The 19,738-nt window shown below is 45.0% G+C and overlaps 1 protein-coding gene across 1 annotated transcript in view; it reads left to right on the top strand.

Moving 5' to 3' along the window:
• The first annotated feature begins 2,085 nt into the window (after window positions 1–2,085).
• Window positions 2,086–19,738, top strand: part of GCNA (germ cell nuclear acidic peptidase) — a 37,686-nt gene continuing 20,033 nt past the window's right edge. The window contains exons 1-6 of the mRNA XM_030806508.1: window positions 2,086–2,141; window positions 13,778–13,824; window positions 14,204–14,237; window positions 15,991–16,037; window positions 16,410–16,443; window positions 18,618–18,651. Coding sequence (XP_030662368.1) covers window positions 2,086–2,141; window positions 13,778–13,824; window positions 14,204–14,237; window positions 15,991–16,037; window positions 16,410–16,443; window positions 18,618–18,651 — 252 coding nt within the window. The remainder of the gene's footprint in view (window positions 2,142–13,777; window positions 13,825–14,203; window positions 14,238–15,990; window positions 16,038–16,409; window positions 16,444–18,617; window positions 18,652–19,738) is intronic.

The raw sequence follows: 19,738 nt of genomic DNA on the forward strand, positions 1-19,738 counted from the left end.
GAAGTAGGGGCACCATTGGCGGCCTTGGGGGAAGTGGGAGCGCTGGTGGCGGCGTAGGAGCATGTGGTGGCGCCAGTGGCTATGTAGGAGTACGTGGCACTGGTGGCGGCGCGGGGAAAAGTGAGGGCGCTGGTTGCGGCACTGGGGGAGGTGGGGGCCCCAGTGGTGGTATAGGAACAAGTGGTGTCGCTAGTGGCGAGTGGGGAGAAGTAGGGGTGCCAGTGGCAGCGTTGGAGGTGGGGGCGCCGGTGGCGGCCTAGGAGTACTTGGTGGCGTTGGTGGTGGCATAGGAGCACATAGTAGCGCTGGCGTGTGGGGAGAAGTGGAGGTGCCGGTGGCCGCATTGAAGGTGGGGGTGCCAATGGGGGCGTTGGGGGAAGTGGGGGTTCTGGTGGCAGCGTAGGAGCACTTGGTGGTGGTGGAAGTGGCCTAGGAGCACGTGGTGGTGCTGGTGGGCGTGGAGAGAAGTGGGGATGCTGGTGGCGGCATTGGAGGTGGGGGTGCCAGTGGTGGCGTAGGAGCAGGTGGGGGTGCCAGTGGCTGTGGGGCGAGTGGGGGTGCCCCTTGCAGCATTGGGGGGAGGTGGGAGCTAGTGTTTGTGGGTAGGGGTGTGTGGGGGGGGTCGAGGTCTATTGGCTGAGGACTGAGTGGTGGTGGGAGACAGGAGTGGGGTAGGGCAGAAGTTGGATAGAGGTGTGGGGGAGTGGAAGCCTGCTTGGAAAACCGGTTGGAAGCAGTTGAAGATGGCTGGAGGTGGTTGGAGGTGCGAATGTGGGGGAAGGGTGGTGTGGTTGAGGCCTGATTGGTGGAAGACTGAGGTGAGAATGGTGGGGGTAGGGTCCAGACCTGATAGGAGGAAGGAGTTGGGAGGGGTCAAGGCCTGTTTGGTAGAAGATTGGCTAGAGGCTGGAGGCAGGAATAGGGAGGGGGGAGGGGGTGGCCGGATTCATATAAGACCAGTGAGAAGGCAGAGTGGTGGGGGGTAACGGGGCAGTGGAGGTTGGACAGAAGGAAGAAAGTGATGAGGGGGCGGTGGTAGCCTATTCTGGGTAAGATCGACAGAGTGGGGAGTAAGGAGGTGGGGGAAGGGGGAGAGGTTGACACCCGGTAGGTGGGAGGCTTCCTTGGGGCAGGAGTAGGGGGACTGAAGGTGTAGGGAGGTGGAGGGCCAGTGGGATGTGGGGGTGGTCGAGCCCTGATACGTGGAAGACTGGCAAGTTGAGGTGGGAGTGGAGGGAGTGGGAAGTGGGGGCTGGTGCAGGGTGGGAAGGGATTGGGGTGGTAGAGGCCTGAGTGGGAAAAGTTTGCAACAAAACAAATTTAAATCCTTTTCATTTTTTTTTTTTTTTTTTTTGAGACGGAGTCTTGCTCTGTTGCCCAGGCTGGAGTGCAGTGGCGCAATCTCGGCTCACTGCAAGCTCCGCCCCCCCGGGTTCACGCCATTCTCCTGCCTCAGCCTCTCCGAGTAGCTGGGACTACAGGCGCCCGCCACCACGCCCGGCTAATTTTTTTTTTGTATTTTTAGTAGAGACGGGGTTTCACCGTGGTCTCGATCTTCTGACCTCGTGATCCGCCCGCCTCGGCCTCTCAAAGTGCTGGGATTACAAGCGTGAGCCACCGCACCCGGCCAATCCTTTTCATTTTGCAGAGCAAATCGGCTTTAAGGTGGGGAAGATACCCAAAGATAAATGCAGAATGTAAATGTAGAGATGTCTCTGGTTTTGAGTTCTGGCTTTCTTTTTTTTTCTTTTTTTTTTGAGATGGAGTCTAGCTCTGTCGCCCAGGCTGGAGTGCAGTGGCACAATCTCGGCTCACTGCAAGCTCTGCCTCCTGGGTTCACACCATTCTCCTGCCTCAGCCTCTCGAGTAGCTGGGACTACAGGCGCTCGCCACCACGCCTGGCTAATTTTTTGTATTTTTAGTAGAGACGGGGTTTCACCGTGTTAGCCAGGATGGTCTCGATCTCATGACCTCGTGATCTGCCCTCCTCGGCCTCCCAAAGTGCTGGGATTATAGGCGTGAGCCACTGCGCCCGGCCGAGTTCTGGCTTTCTTAAGAAAGTGCATCTTTGTCTTCACTACAGACATGGATGGGTACAAAGAAGAGCTGCCCCGCTTGCAAGAGCCGGAGGACGAGGATTGGTGAGATTTGGAAAGTTCTGTTTTCTTTTAGTTTAGTGTTACCGTATTGGCAAAACAGCTTTCTCGAGAAGTATGTTTATTTCCTTTAGTATCTGTAGAGCGTATAACTTGGTTTGTTATAAAATGAGAATTTTAAAGAAGGATTTTACAAACTAGGAGTCCAGCCTCCTATGAAATTCTTGAATCCGCTATATAATTTCTCTGTTAGTGGCCAGGAAATGGCGACATTTGAGGCAACAGTGCATTGTTGAATATATGTGGTTTCTAGAAAGTTCTTCATTCTGATGCAATTAAAACCTGTTGTTCCACGCCAGTATCGATAGTGCTGCCTCTAGAGGTACACAAGTATTTTTCTTCTCCATGATAACACAAGATGTTTTTGTTTTAAATTTTTTTATGGAGATGCACCCTGAACCAATAAAGGTTCAGAGAGCTTCCAACATGAGGTATTTTTGTGTGTGTGTGAGAGACAGGGTCTGCTCTGTCGCCCAGGTTGGAGTGCGGTGATTTGATCAGGAGCTATTTTTAAGATAGCTGCCTGTCTCTAAGTTTTTTCTCTTCTGGAACACTACCCTATTTTCCTCCCTCACAGATACGCATGTAAGGGTATGATATGGGGGAAGGTACAAACCAACAGAAAGTCTGGAAATAGACCTAAGTACATAAGAAAATTTACTAAACAAGAAAAACGACATTTCAACATTTCAAATCAATGGGGAAAAATGGATTAGTCAACAAACCATTTGAGGATAACTGGCTAATCATTTGGAAAAAAATGAGACTTGGGTTTTTGCCTTATTATTGCTTATGCCAAAATAAATTACGGATGGATCAAATATTTTAAAATAAAAAATGAAACCATTAAAATGTTAGAAAACAATAGATGGATTTTGTTTCCAATAGTTTTTGGAGTAGAAAAGTCTAAGTTTGATATCAAACAAAACATAAATATGGTAAATAAACTGGAATTGTATTACAAATATAAAGGGCTATTTTCCTTAACAAAAAGCTTTTTATAAATCAGTAATTTAGAAAAAGGTGAACAAACGCATGGAACATGACAAAGAATATTAGAAGGTAGCTCTCTGGGAAAAAAAAAATACAAACGGACTTCAGACATTAAAATTTTCAGCTTTGGCCGGGCACACTTTGGGAGGCAGAGGTGGGCGGATCGCTTGAGTCCTGAGACCAGCCTGGGCAAGATGATGAAACTCTGCCTCTACAAAAAATAAAAAAACGAGCTGGGCACGGCGGCTGTACCTGTAGTCGAGGTTCAGGTGGGAGAATCACCTGAGCCCGGGAAGTCGAGGCAGCAGTAAGCCGAGATTGCGCCACTGCACTCCAGCCTCCGCAACCCCGAGTGAGACCCTCTCTCCAAAAAAAAAAAAAAAAAATCAGCTTTTAATTATATTGCTTCTCATTAAATAAGTGATAAATTTTAATTATATTGCTTCTCATTAAAGGAATGATAAATCTTATTTATTTTTTTTCTCCCGCTTGGAAAAGTAAAGAAATGATAAATTTTAAAATGAGATACCATTTTTTATATATTTGCAAAAAGTTTGATGATACCCAGTGTTGCAAATTTATAGGAAAACAGAAAATCTCCTACGTTCTTTGTGGGAGTATGTATTTGGTATAACCTTTTTGGAGGGCAGTCTGGCAGTATCACAGTTTAAATGCCCATGTCCTTTGAAGTAGCAGTTCCACTACTGAGACTTTTTCTTTTAAAATCATTTAATTTCTTTATACTTGTACTCCCATATACATGAGTGCATAAATGTGATTATATCATACATGTAATTCAGTAATTGTAATTCAGTCTTATTTTTTCTTGACTTTTTTTTCCCCTTCTCACATGGCCTTTCTCCCTGTAACCCATGCTAAATATTTATGTAGCTAGCCTTCCATACTTTTCTCCATGTTCATGTAATCATATATAGACATTTACAGGTTATTTTGGTCTTTGTTCGCTTTTGTGGAAGAAGGATATATGATTTAATTACCAGTACATAGAGAAATATGTACAAGAACATTCATTGCAGCACTGTTTGTGATAGCACAAATTTGAAAAGAGCTGAAATGGCCTAAGGGTCTAGTTGAATAAATTAGGGTTCATTGCAAAAATGTGGTGAGAGCTATGTGTACTGATAATGACAAGACTACTAAGAAATATAAAGTGAAAAATGCAAGCTGCAGAACAATGCATATAGCATAATATTATTTGTAAAAAAAAAATAAGAAAATGGTGTGTGTACTTGTTCTGATGTGTGCTTACACTTAATTTTCTAGAAGGATAAATAAGATACATTGTCTCCGGGAAGAGCAAGGACAGAGTGTCACTCACTGCTGTTTTTCAGAGTTCTTTATCAGTTAGAAAAAAAACGACCTGGTAAACATTATTTTGCCATAGTCATTAAAAATGTGGGTAGGCGGCGGGGTGGCTCACGCCTGTAATCCTAGCACTTTGCGAGGTTGAGGCAGGAGGAATGCTGGAACTTACGAGTTTGAGACCAGCCTGGGCAACATTGCAAGACCTCATCTCTATTTTTTGTTTAAGAAAGCGGGGGGTGTGGAGGGGATTAGCAAAAGAATGATGCCAACATTGGCAAATATACATCTTAACAAGTAATAAAAAGGAATGCTAATTTAAAAATCATTTACCTATTAGTAAATTTTAAATATTTAATCCTATTATAGTAATGCTGCTGACATCATAAACTGACACAACCCTTTGGAAATGATTAAGCAGATGTACCAAGAGCTATAAAATTGGACATACTATTAGATTCTTTTTTTTTTTTTTTTTGAGACAGAGTCTTGCTCTATTGTCAAGGCTGGAGTGCAGTGGCGCAATCTTGGCTCACTGCAGCCTCTGCCTCCTGGGTTCGAGCAATTTTCGTGCCTGAGCCTCCTGAGTAGCTGGGATTACAGGCGCATGCCACCACACCCGCCTAATTTTTTTTTTTTTGTATTTTTAGTAGAGATGGGATTTCACCATGTTGGCCAGGCTGGTCTTGAACTCCTGGCCTCAAGTGATCCATCCGCCTCAGCCTCCCAAAGTGCTGGGATTACAGGTGTGAGCCACTGTGTGCAGCTGGACATACTTTTGATTGAGTAATTTGATTTTTGGCAACCAAGCATAGGAAAATCCAGTTTATGAAGCCAATTAAATGCCCAAAGGTGCTTTTCGTAGTATTTAATTTTTTTTGTTGTTTGTTTGAGACAGTATTACTCTGTCACCCAGGCTGGAGTGCAGTGGCATGATCATGACTCACTGCATCCTCTGCCTTCTGGTCTTAAGCGATCCTCCCACCTCAGCCTTCAGAGTAGCTGGGACTACAGATGCACCACCATGCCCAGCTAATTTTTGTATTTTATTGTAGAGACCACCAAGTTGCCCAGTCTAGTCTCGAACTCCTGGGCTCAAGCGATTTGCCTGCTTTAGCCTCCCAAAGTGCTGGGATTACAGGCGTGACTGCCGCACCCGGCCTCATAGCATTTAATTTAAAAATTAATAGCCAGGTGCAGTGGCTCACGCCTGTAATCCCAGCACTTTGGGAGGCCGAGGCGGGCGGATCACGAGGTCAGGAGATCGAGACCATCCTGGCTAATACAGTGAAACCCCATCTCTACCAAAAATACAAAAACAAATTTAGCTGGGCGTGGTGGCAGGCATCTGTAGTCCCAGGTACTCGGGAGGCTGAGGCGGGAGAATGGCGTGAACCTGGGAGGCAGAGCTTGCAGTAAGCCGAGATCGCACCACTGCACTCCAGCCTGGGTGACAGAGGGAGACTCCATATCAAAAAAAAAAAAAAAAAAAGAAAAGAAAAAAAAATGATTAGTGTTAATTCTTCGTTAAATTTTTGGTAGAATTCACCAGTGAATCAATATGATCCTGGGCTTTTCTTTGTTGGGAGGTTTTTTATTATTGATTCAGTCTCCTGAATCGTGTGTGATAAAAAATGCAAAAGGTGGCCGAGCCCAGTGGCTCACACCTGTAATCCCGGCACTTTGGGAGGCTGAGGTGGGCAGATGGCTTGAGTCCAGGAGTTTGAGACCAGCCTGGCCAACATGGTGAAACCCTGTCTCTACAAAAAAAAAAAATACAAAAAATTAGCCAGGCACAATGGCACACACCTGTAGTCTCAGCTGCTTGGGGGGCTAAGGTGGGAGAATTGCTTGAGCCCAGCAGGTGGAGGTTGCAGTGAGTTGAGATCGCGCCATTGCACTTCCGCCTGGGTGACAGGAGTGTAACCTTGTCTCAAAAAAAAAAAAGCAAAAGGGCCGGGCGCGGTGGCTCACGCTTGTAATCCCAGCACTTTGGGAGGCCGAGGCGGGCGGATCACGAGGTCAGGAGATCGAGACCATGGTGAAACCCCGTCTCCACTAAAAATACAAAAAAATTAGCTGGGCGTGGTGGCGGGCGCCTGTAGTCCCAGCTACTCGGAGAGGCTGAGGCAGGAGAATGGCGGGAACCCGGGAGGCGGAGCTTGCAGTGAGCCGAGATTGCGCCACTGCACTCCAGCCTGGGCGACAGAGCGAGACTCCGTCTCAAAAAAAAAAAAAAAAAAAAAAAAAAGCAAAAGGTCAAATTGCAGCTCCATGACCCTCAGTCACTTGCCCTCAAATAGGGAGTGCCCGGGGTGGATCGTTAGTCTCAGTTGTCCTGAGAGGTAACTGGGTTATGTGTTATTATTAGCCCCTTGTGAATTTGGTTGACAGGAGTCATGCCTTTAGCATTTGATGAAGAATTGATAAATCTGAGTTTCTGAAGCTACAGGTCCAAAAAGCAGATCTTGGGCCTCTGGTTGGAGATAGCCCTTGAGGCCAGACACCAGCCTGCCAGTCTCTAACCCATCTTAGCTCCAAATTGGGACTGCTACTTCCCTTGATCTGGGCATTGTATTTTCATTAACAAAGATAAGATTGTTAGCTTTTTTGTTTTTTACTTTGAGCTGACTCTTTACCTTGAACCTTCACACAGATGGGCATATATGTGTAATTACATTTTTACACACAGAAAATTATTACTTAGTGAGATCTAGTAGGCAGAATTCTTTCACAACTTGAGGTTTTTTTAGGGGGTGGAAAATAATAGAAGGGGTCTTTGGAATCACTCTTTGAGATTCATTCATATATTCATTCATTTAAAAAATACTTATTGAATCCTGACTTTGTATGGAACAATGTGAAACAAATACACTTCCAAGTCCTTGCATAGCTTACTGTCTGGGGTGGGGGTTAGAAACATGTAAACAGGCAGTTACAGTACAGTGTGATAAACACTGCGATGGGGCAGATGTGCATGATGCCATAGGAGTACAGAGGAGGGCAGATAGGATCTTGTTTACTTTCCACAATAGCCCTATGAAATAAACATTTTTTTTTTGTTTTTGTTTTTCAACTGAGGCCCAAGAACTTGGTATTATAAAAGTCTAGAAGTGATGGTGGCTTAGAGTAGGGTGCTACTAGTGGAGTTGGAGAGATTTGGATGAATATGTAATATATTGTAGTTCATAAATTCGGAGATGTCTTTTCACATTTTTGCATTTCTGAAATTGGCATGTATCATACATTTGATGGCAGGTTGTAGTTTGGTAGTGTTTTCTTTTCTTTAATGGAGGACGTATATGTAATAATGTGTCTTAGATTAGATGAAATATATTAGAGAAGGCTGGGCGCGGTGACTCACGCCTATAATCCCAGCACTCTGGGAGGCCGAGGCGGGCAGATTACCTGAGGTTGGGAGTTTGAGACCAGCCTGACCAACATGAAGAAACCCCGTCTCTACTAAAAATACAAAATTAGCCGGGCTTGGTGGCACATGCCTGTAATCCCAGCTACTTGGGAGGCTGAAGCAGGAGAATCGCTTGAACCTGGGAGCCGGAGGCTGCGGTGAGCTGAGACTGTGCCATTGCACTCCAGCCTGGGCAACAAGAGCAAAACTCCATCTCAAAAAAAAAAAAAAAACATATTAGAGAAGTGGAGCCAACAGGTCTTGCAGATGGGTTGGATATGGGAGGTGAGGGAAAGAAAGAAATCAAGGATGACTCCTCAGTTATTTGGCATTACTGGGTAGATAGTGGTGCCATTGACTGAGATGGATAGGGCTGGGATAGGAACAGGATTGAAGGAGAAAATAGAGTTCTGTGTTGTTGGCCATGTTACTTTTTTTTTTTTTTGAGATGGAGTTTCACTCTTGTTGCCCAGGCTTGAGTGCAGTGGTGCGATCTCAGCTCACTGCAACCTCCGCCTCCTGGGTTCAAGCGATTCTCCAACCTCAGCCTCCCAAGTAGCTGGGATTACAGGCACCTGCCACCACACCTGGCTAATTTTTGTATTTTTAGTAGAGACGGGGTTTCACCATGTTGGCCAGGCTGATCTTGAACTCCTGACCTCAGGTGATCCGCCTGCCTCAGCCTCCCAAAATGCTGGGATTACAGGTGTGAGCCACTGCACCTGGCCCATGTTACCTTTTAAATACTTAATAAATATCCAAGGTGTCAAGTAGACAGTTGGAGTTCAGTGAAGAGCTCAAGGCTATTAATATAAAGTTGGGGACATGGAGTCTAGGGCTAGTAGCATGAATGATTCAGGAGAGAGGGAAGAATGATGCAGCACAGAGTGCTGGAACTACCGGAATACAATCCTTGAGAAGGCTAGAGGAGACAGGTCCAAAGTACAAGGGAGGGATTGGTCTTTGATAGTGGTAGGGACACTGTGTTCCGTTGTTAGTGATAGAGAAGGCAGAGAGTCTAGTATGGTTGCAGTTAGTTCTGGAGATTTCTTGGTGGGAGGATGAGTGAGTTCCTAGCTGATTGCTTCTATTATCCTAGTGTCTTATGAGACAAGGTCATTAACACAGTGAAGGGGGCGGGGAAGGAGGGATTGGCACTTCAAAGGCAGAGTTGTACCGAAATGCATAATGCAAGAGGTGGGGGTCTGGTTTTCATTGATAAGCCTAATTAGTTCTCTCTGATGCCCACTGACTAGTCTTTTTTAGCCCAAGCAAGATTCTTTGTTTTGTCAATACTATTACAAGATAGCCTTGATGATATGCAGAAATATTATATTTTTAAAATTATCCTGTTAGGCTGAATTTAAAATAATCAGAAAAGCAAATGGGTCACCTAGTGGGTTGGCTATGTTTTAAATTTCTTGACAATGCCAAAGTTACTTAATTAGCATTCTATTGATATTTTCAATTCCTGATTTCAAGGAAAAGAAGGCTGTCACACTTAACTGGTGTTGCTGAAAGTGTGGTCTGCCAGCTTCCTGGATCAGAATTGCCTGGGGGTGCTTGTTAAAAATGTAGTTTCTTGGATTTTTTTTTTAAACAGTCTTGCTCTGTCGCCCAGGCTGGAGTGCAGTGGCACAATCTCAGCTCACTGCAAACTCACTGCAACCTCTGTCTCCTGGGTTCAAGTGATTCTTGTTCCTCAGCCTCCCCAGTAGCTGGGGTTGCAGGTGTGCGCCACCATGCCTGGCTATTTAAAATTTTTGTATTTTTAGTAGAGATGGGCTTTCGCCATGTTGGCCAAGCTGGTCTGGAGCTCCTGGGTTCAAGGGATCCACCCACCTTGGCTTCCTAAATTGCTGGGATTACAGGTGTGAGCCACTGCATCTGGCCAAAAATGCAGTTTCTGATTCCTGTTGTTCTAGAGTAAGGCTCATGAATATTGTCTATTTGTTTTTTTGTCTTTGCCACTAGACTGTGAGATCCCTAGAAGTCATTCTTTTTTTCTTTTTTGTAGCCCCAGTACCAAGCATATAGTAGATGCTCGATAAATGTCTAATTAGTGAATGAATGAACCACAGATATCCTAATCATATTATAACATATTTATTGAGTTGTAAAAATTACTAAGGGAATATAGGTCTGTGGTGAAAATGAACAGTACAGAAGCATATAAAGTAAAATGTGAAAGTCAGCCTTCACATGCATGCATCCTCCCATTCTTCTGAGGTAATAATTTTGAATAATTTGGCAGCATTTCTTCTAGAGATATTTCTGTAGTCATATAAAAGCATACATAATCTTTATGATTTATAGCCTTTTAAAGTTTTAAAGGAGAGATCTGGCCAGGCGTGGTGGCTCACGTCTGTAATCCCAGTACTTTGGGAGGCCAAGGCGGGCAGATCACCTGAGGTCAGGAGTTCAAGACCAGCCTGGCCAACATGGTGAAACCCCGTCTCTACTAAAAATACAAAAATGAGCCGGGCGTGGTGACACATGCCTGTAATCCCAGCTACTCCACAGGCTGAGGCAGGAGAATCACTTGAACCCAGGAGGTGGAGGTTGCAGTGAGCCGAGATCGCGCCACTGCACTGCAACCTAGGTGACAGAGCGAGACTCTGTCTCATAAATAAATGAATAAAATAAAATAAAATAGATCTTCTTTGGATCTTTTATAACTTTTTTTAAAGTTTTTTTTTTTTTCTTTGTCAGCCAGGTGGGAGTGCAGTGATGCCATCATAGCTGACTGCAGCCTCGAACTCTTGGGCTCAAGGGATCCTCCTGAGTAGCTGGGAGGATCCCACATCCAGCTAATTTAAAAATATTTTTTGTAAAGACAAAGAGTCTCGCTATGGTGCCCACACTAGTCTTGAACTCCTGCTCCCAAGTGATCCTCCGGCCTCGACCTCCCAAAGTGTTGGGATTATAGGCATGAGCCACTGCTCACAGCTCTTCTATAGTTTTTGAGTTTTCTTTTTTTTTTTAAATGTATCTTTAAAGCCTTCCAATGTTATTTCTTAGTCCTTTCATGATAGAGTTCTGGTTCTTCTTCCTTCAATGCATATATTCTTTTTTTTAACGGGGCGTGGTGGGGGTGGTCTCGCTGTATTTCCCAGGCCAGAGTACAGTGGCTATTCACAGGTGTGATCATGGTGCACTGAGGCCTCCAACTCGGGCTCATGCAGTCCTCTCCTACCCCCTGCATAGCTGGGACTACAGTGTACCTGGCCTGCATATATTTCCTTTTTTTTTTTTTTGAGACAGAGTCTCGTTCTGTCACCCAGGCTGGAGTGCAGTGGTGCAATCTTGGCTCACTGCAACCTCTGCCTCCGGGTTTCAAGTGATTCTCCTGCCTCAGCCTCCAAAGAACTTGGACTACAGGCATGTGCTACCACACCCAGCTAAGTTTTGTATTTTTTAGTAGAGACGGCATTTTGCTATGTTGGCCCAGCTGGTCTCAAACTCCTGACCTCAGGTGATCACCCGCCTCGGCCTCCCAAAGTGCTGGGATTACAGGCGTGAGCCACTGCACCCAGCCTCCTTTTTTCCTTTTCCCCGATTCTTAACATGTCAGCTAGTATGCATATATTTTCTTTTTTTTCAAGACAGGGTCTCACTCCTGTCACCCAGGTGGGAACTGCAGTGGCGCTATCATGGCTCACTGCAGCCCCGAACTCTCGGGCTGAAGCAACCTTCCAGCCTCGTTTTTTGATTTTTTTTTTTTTGTAGAGACGGTTTCACCATGTTGCCCAGGCTGGTCTTGAACTCCTGGGCTCAAGTAATCCTCCCGCCGTAGCCTCCCAAAGTGCTGATTACAAGCATGAGCCACTGCATTCAGCCACCTGCGTATATTTTCTAATAACAATAACATAAGCCTTGAAATACATTCTAGGGACTTGTTCCCCTGGTGATGAATATTACTTGGAAAAGATACCAAACAAAATCTGCCTTCTTTTTGACCATGTATTTCTTCCTTAGTGCTTTCCTTGGACTACCTCACCTGTTGGTTACTATCCTACCTGGAATTTGATATTTTGACATTAGGGATTTGGGTGGGGCTCTCTGTCATGTAACTTTTTGCCTCATGTTGATCCTTTGTTGCTTTTGCCTGACCTCTCAAAAAAATAGCTGTGTTTGTAACACAAAAGTATGTAAAAAGATGGATGAAGTCTGAATCAGCTGTTAGTTTATATAATATATAGTGCTGTTTACTGACAACTAACATCACATATTGACCCATACATGGGAAACCGTACACCCAGCAAAAGGTTTCTTTCCTGATTAAAGAAAAAAACTTGAAGTCTACTACTGAGTAAGTCCAATGTACAGTGGTTGAGAAATGCATAGGAAGTTTAATCAAGGAGTTGAGCCATCATGTATTTTGAAAGATTAGAAAAGTATACAGGCAGCACAGTATCAGCCTCTAGGCCAAATGAAAAGCCCCAAAGAAGTGGCTAAGTCTAACTTTTTTTTTTTTGATGGGGTCTCACTCTGTGGCCCAGGCTGGAGTACAGTGGTGTGGATCTTGGCTCACTGCAACCTCTGCCTCCTGGGTTCAAGTGATGCTCCTGCCTCAGCCTCCTGAGTAGCTGGGATTACAGGCGCCTGCCAACAGGCCTGGCTAATTTTTGTATTTTCAGTAGAGATGGGGTTTCACCATGTTGGTCAGGCTGATCTTGAGCTCCTGACCTCAAGCAATGCAACTGCCTCGGCCTCCCAAAGTGCTGGGATTACAAGCGTGAGCCACCGTGCCCAGCTGAAGTCTAACTTTTAATATGTAGAGCCTGGACTTCCTTATAGCTATTATGTCCCCCTTCTTTAGCATTTTGATAACCTCTGTGGACTATGTGTCACAATAACTAGTAACAACATGACCTATGATGTAGCCAGGCGCCACATTGGAGGAGTGGCAGTGGCGGTGAAGTGATGCTCACTGCGGTGTGACTCCCCTGGGCTGGAGTTTGGATCTGGCTGACAGTGGATGTCCAGCCAGCTGCTGTCTGGTGAGCTGAAGGGTTCCGAGCAGGAAGTGCTTGGCTTCACCTCAGGTGGTGCTGCATAGCTCTCTGGTAAGTGATAGCAAGAGGCAAAGTAGCCTGTCTCAGAGCAGTGGAGAGAGAGTGCTGGGACCCTTGGCAGATGAGACAGAGAAGCAAGAGGCCCCAGCATCGTGGCTCACTGCAGGGCACAGTGGCAGCTTTGAAACCATCCATTCATTGGCTCCGCATGAAACAGAGTTCAGTAGTCGTCCATTTACCTAGATATCAATCCCAAACAGTAGGCTGTCTCCAAGAAGTACACTCTTAACGGGGACCTCCTTAACCTTTTGCCCTTTGAATTTTTGACTGCAATCTCTTCATCCTCAAGTCCTTTCCCCCGAGGCCCTTTTCTCAAGACTCACTTTCATGTCTTTATTTTTTATTTTACTTTTTTTTAGAGACAGGTTCTTGTGTTGCCCACACTGCAGTGCAGTGGCACCATCATAGCTCACTGCAACCTTGAATTCCTGGGCTCAAGCGATCCTCCCCGCTCAGCCTCCCGAGTTGGTGGGATTACAGGCGTGAGCCTCCATGCCTGGTGTTGCTTTCATACCTTTAAATGGAAATAAATTGCTTGGCAGAAAACAGGCTTTTCTCTGATAGCTAGTAATAACTCGGCTAACATTCTTCCTGTGTTTTTGATTCAGCACTAAGGACTGAGCAGCTTATTGCTTCCAATTTTTGTTCACTTGTGCTGTTGTGATCCTAATTTCCTAAGGGCTTAAAGCCATTAAAACCTTTCTGCATTTCAGGAATTCTGATTGGTTGTTTTCTTCACTTATTTGAGATTTTTGATATGTGGTTGCTTATGGTGTCGATAGCCCTCCTTTTATAAAGTATCTCTTTTATTTTTGCAGTTACATCCTTAGTGTTCAGTCAAGCAGTGATGACACCAATGGGTCTTGTAAGTAGAGTCCACTCAAAGCAGGAACATTTTGAAGTGTCTTTGTAGGGATAACTCAAGTGTGATTTGGGATGTCTGGCCTAAGTTGGTTCTAAGTTCATCACCTCTAGGGCTCTCTTTAGGTTGGTGAAATGAAATTTCCCTACTGTCAGGAGTGGAGGAGGTTCTCCGCTTCTTTTCCAACTTGCTTCTTTTCCTCTTTTTTTTTTTTTTTTTGGCTCTGGGTTTCCTTACTTTTATTTCCTTTCTATCCTTCATGGGAGATGTAAATTTTAAGCAGCTCTAATTTATAGACTTTGGTTTTAGGGAGTTAAAGACATAGGCAACCAGATTTTTTCATGCTTCAGATGTTTTCTAATGCCCTCTTTCTCTGATTCAGCTGTGGCCAGAACAGCTCCAAGGAGACGGGTCAGGTGAGTAGGAGAATTAATGAAACTTTACTTTTTTTTTTTTAAGTGGGGAAAACCCCATGCTCTGTCTAAGGAAATTTAAGAGTAAACTTCACATTTCCTCTGTGGACACTCTGTGGTTCTCATCAGGATCATGATGGCTGTTTGACATCACAACCAGGTTGAAAACATTAGATTCCTTATCCCTGACCCATTATCTAACTGGTCAGTTTCTTCTTTGAGGTATCTCTGTGAACTATGCCTTAACATCCAGGCTCTACTAGTCTAAGCCCTTATCAGTGTTTACTCCCTTTTAGTTTTATTTTTAGTTTACTTTAGTTTTTATTTTTATTTTTTTGAGACCAAGTCTTGCTCTGTTGCCCAGGCTGGAATGCAGTGGCACGATCTCACCTCACTGCAATCTCCACCTCCCGGGTTCAAGTGATTCTTCTGCCTCAGCCTCCAGAGTAGCTGGGATTATAGGCACACACTACCATGCCTGGCTAATTTTTGTACTTTTAGTAGAGACGGGGTTTCACCATGTTGGTCAGGCTGATCTTGAACTCCTGACCTCAAGTGATCCACCCACCTTGGCCTCCCAAAGTGCTGGGATTACAGGTGTGAACCACTGTGCCTGGCCTAAGTCTAACTTTTAGTATGTAGAGCCTGGACTTCCTTATAGCTATTACATCCCCCTCCTTTAGCATTTTGATAACCTCTGTGGGCTATGTGTCACAATAACTAGTAACAAGATGACCTATGATGTAGCCAGGCGCCACATTGGAGGAGTGGCAGTGGCGGTGAAGTGATGCTCACTGCGGTGTGATCCCCTGGGCTGGAGTTTGGATCTGGCTGACAGTGGATGTCCAGCCAGCTGCTGTCTGGTGAGCTGAAGGGTTCCGAGCAGGAAGTGCTTGGCTTCACCTCAGGTGGTGCTGCATAGCTCTCTGGTAAGTGATAGCAAGAGGCAAAGTAGCCTGTCTCAGAGCAGCGGAGAGAGAGTGCTGGGACCCTTGGCAGATGAGACAGAGAAGCAAGAGGCCCCAGCATCGTGGCTCACTGCAGGGAGCAGTGGCAGCTTTGAAACCATCCATTCATTGGCTCCGCATGAAACAGAGTTCAGTAGTTGTCCATTTACCTAGATATCAATCCCAAACAGTAGGCTGTCTCCAAGAAGTACACTCTTAGTGGAGACCTCCTTACCCTTTTGCCCTTTGAATTTTTGACTGCAATCTCTTCATCCTCAAGTCCTTTCCCCTGAGGCCCTTTTCTCAAGACTCACTTTCATGTCTTTATTTTTTATTTTACTATTTTTTTAGAGACAGGTTCTTGTGTTGCCCACACTGCAGTGCAGTGGCACCATCATAGCTCACTGCAACCTTGAATTCCTGGGCTCAAGCGATCCTCCCCGCTCAGCCTCCCGAGTTGGTGGGATTACAGGCGTGAGCCTCCATGCCTGGCGTCTCTTTCATACTTTTAAATAGAAATAAATTACTTGGCAGAAAACAGGCTTTTCACTGATAGCTAATGATACTCAGCTAACATTCTTCCCCTCTCTTTGATTCAGCAGTAAGGACTGAGCAGCTTATTGCTTCCAATTTTTGTTCACTTGTGCTGTTGTGATCCTAATTTCCTAAGGGCTTAACACCATTAAAACCTTTTTGCATTTCAGGAATTCTGATTGGTTGTTTTCTTCACTTATTTGGGATTTTTGATAATTGGTTGCTTATGGTGCCGGTAGCCCTCCTTTGATAAAGTATCTCTTTTATTTTTGCAGTTGCATCCTTAATGTCCGGTCAAGGAGTGGTGACACCAATGGGTCTTGTAAGTAGAGTCCACTCAAAGCAGGAACATTTTGAAGTGTCTTTGTAGAGATGACTCAACTGTGATTTGGGATGTCTGGCCTAAGTTGGTTCTAAGTTCATCACCTCTAGGGCTCTCTTTAGGTTGGTGAAATGAAATTTCCCTACTCTCAGGAATGGAGGAGGTTCTGTGCTTCTTTTCCAACTTACTTCCTTTCCTCCTTTTTTTTTTGGCTCTGAGTTTCCTTACTTTTATTTCCTTTCTATCCTTCATGGGAGATGTAAATTTTAAGCAGCTCTAATTTATAGACTTTGGTTTTAGGGAGTTAAAGACATAGGCAACCAGATTTTTCATGCTTCAGATGTTTTCTAATGCCCTCTTTCTCTGATTCAGCTGTGGCCAGAACAGCTCCAAGGAGACGGGTCAGGTGAGTAGGAGAATTAATGAAACTTTACTTTTTTTTTTTTAAGTGGGGAAAACCCCATGCTCTGTCTAAGGAAATTTAAGAGTAAACTTCACATTTCCTCTGTGGACACTCTGTGGTTCTCATCAGGATCATGATGGCTGTTTGACATCACAACCAGGTTGAAAACATTAGATTCCTTATCCCTGACCCATTATCTAACTGGTCAGTTTCTTCTTTGAGGTATCTCTGTGAACTATGCCTTAACATCCAGGCTCTACTAGTCTAAGCCCTTATCAGTGTTTACTCCCTTTTAGTTTTATTTTTAGTTTACTTTAGTTTTTATTTTTATTTTTTTGAGACCAAGTCTTGCTCTGTTGCCCAGGCTGGAATGCAGTGGCACGATCTCACCTCACTGCAATCTCCACCTCCCGGGTTCAAGTGATTCTTCTGCCTCAGCCTCCAGAGTAGCTGGGATTATAGGCACACGCTACCATGCCTGGCTAATTTTTGTATTTTTAGTAGAGACGGGGTTTCACCATGTTGGTCAGGCTGATCTTGAACTCCTGACCTCAAGTGATCCACCCGCCTTGGCCTCCCAAAGTGCTGGGATTACAGGTGTGAACCACTGTGCCTGGCCTAAGTCTAACTTTTAGTATGTAGAGCCTGGACTTCCTTATAGCTATTACATCCCCCTCCTTTAGCATTTTGATAACCTCTGTGGGCTATGTGTCACAATAACTAATAACAAGATGACCTATGATGTAGCCAGGCGCCACATTGGAGGAGTGGCAGTGGCGGTGAAGTGATGCTCACTGCGGTGTGATTCCCCTGGGCTGGAGTTTGGATCTGGCTGACAGTGGATGTCCAGCCAGCTGCTGTCTGGTGAGCTGAAGGGTTCCGAGCAGGAAGTGCTTGGCTTCACCTCAGGTGGTGCTGCATAGCTCTCTGGTAAGTGATAGCAAGAGGCAAAGTAGCCTGTCTCAGAGCAGCGGAGAGAGAGTGCTGGGACCCTTGGCAGATGAGACAGAGAAGCAAGAGGCCCCAGCATCGTGGCTCACTGCAGGGAGCAGTGGCAGCTTTGAAACCATCCATTCATTGGCTCCGCATGAAACGGAGTTCAGTAGTTGTCCATTTACCTAGATATCAATCCCAAACAGTAGGCTGTCTCCAAGAAGTACACTCTTAGTGGAGACCTCCTTACCCTTTTGCCCTTTGAATTTTTGACTGCAATCTCTTCATCCTCAAGTCCTTTCCCCTGAGGCCCTTTTCTCAAGACTCACTTTCATGTCTTTATTTTTTATTTTACTATTTTTTTAGAGACAGGTTCTTGTGTTGCCCACACTGCAGTGCAGTGGCACCATCATAGCTCACTGCAACCTTGAATTCCTGGGCTCAAGCGATCCTCCCCGCTCAGCCTCCCGAGTTGGTGGGATTACAGGCGTGAGCCTCCATGCCTGGCGTCTCTTTCATACTTTTAAATAGAAATAAATTACTTGGCAGAAAACAGGCTTTTCACTGATAGCTAATGATACTCAGCTAACATTCTTCCCCTCTCTTTGATTCAGCAGTAAGGACTGAGCAGCTTATTGCTTCCAATTTTTGTTCACTTGTGCTGTTGTGATCCTAATTTCCTAAGGGCTTAACGCCATTAAAACCTTTTTGCATTTCAGGAATTCTGATTGGTTGTTTTCTTCACTTATTTGGGATTTTTGATATGTGGTTGCTTATGGTGCCGGTAGCCCTCCTTTGATAAAGTATCTCTTTTATTTTTGCAGTTGCATCCTTAATGTCCGGTCAAGGAGTGGTGACACTAATGGGTCTTGTAAGTAGAGTCCACTCAAAGCAGGAACATTTTGAAGTGTCTTTGTAGAGATGACTCAACTGTGATTTGGGATGTCTGGCCTAAGTTGGTTCTAAGTTCATCACCTCTAGGGCTCTCTTTAGGTTGGTGAAATGAAATTTCCCTACTCTCAGGAATGGAGGAGGTTCTCTGCTTCTTTTCCAACTTACTTCCTTTCCTCCTTTTTTTTTTGGCTCTGAGTTTCCTTACTTTTATTTCCTTTCTATCCTTCATGGGAGATGTAAATTTTAAGCAGCTCTAATTTATAGACTTTGGTTTTAGGGAGTTAAAGACATAGGCAACCAGATTTTTTCATGCTTCAGATGTTTTCTAATGCCCTCTTTCTCTGATTCAGCTGTGGCCAGAACAGCTCCAAGGAGACGGGTCAGGTGAGTAGGAGAATTAATGAAACTTTACTTTTTTTTTTTTAAGTGGGGAAAACCCCATGCTCTGTCTAAGGAAATTTAAGAGTAAACTTCACATTTCCTCTGTGGACACTCTGTGGTTCTCATCAGGATCATGATGGCTGTTTGACATCACAACCAGGTTGAAAACATTAGATTCCTTATCCCTGACCCATTATCTAACTGGTCAGTTTCTTCTTTGAGGTATCTCTGTGAACTATGCCTTAACATCCAGGCTCTACTAGTCTAAGCCCTTATCAGTGTTTACTCCCTTTTAGTTTTATTTTTAGTTTACTTTAGTTTTTATTTTTATTTTTTTGAGACCAAGTCTTGCTCTGTTGCCCAGGCTGGAATGCAGTGGCACGATCTCACCTCACTGCAATCTGCACCTCCCGGGTTCAAGTGATTCTTCTGCCTCAGCCTCCAGAGTAGCTGGGATTATAGGCACACGCTACCATGCCTGGCTAATTTTTGTATTTTTAGTAGAGACGGGGTTTCACCATGTTGGTCAGGCTGATCTTGAACTCCTGACCTCAAGTGATCCACCCACCTTGGCCTCCCAAAGTACTGGGATTACAGGTGTGAACCACTGTGCCTGGCCTAAGTCTAACTTTTAGTATGTAGAGCCTGGACTTCCTTATAGCTATTACATCCCCCTCCTTTAGCATTTTGATAACCTCTGTGGGCTATGTGTCACAATAACTAGTAACAAGATGACCTATGATGTAGCCAGGCGCCACATTGGAGGAGTGGCAGTGGCGGTGAAGTGATGCTCACTGCGGTGTGATTCCCCTGGGCTGGAGTTTGGATCTGGCTGACAGTGGATGTCCAGCCAGCTGCTGTCTGGTGAGCTGAAGGGTTCCGAGCAGGAAGTGCTTGGCTTCACCTCAGGTGGTGCTGCATAGCTCTCTGGTAAGTGATAGCAAGAGGCAAAGTAGCCTGTCTCAGAGCAGTGGAGAGAGAGTGCTGGGACCCTTGGCAGATGAGACAGAGAAGCAAGAGGCCCCAGCATCGTGGCTCACTGCAGGGAGCAGTGGCAGCTTTGAAACCATCCATTCATTGGCTCCGCATG

The sequence above is a fragment of the Nomascus leucogenys genome, chromosome X, assembly GCF_006542625.1.
Source record: "Nomascus leucogenys isolate Asia chromosome X, Asia_NLE_v1, whole genome shotgun sequence".
Taxonomy (NCBI): Eukaryota; Metazoa; Chordata; class Mammalia; order Primates; family Hylobatidae; genus Nomascus; species Nomascus leucogenys.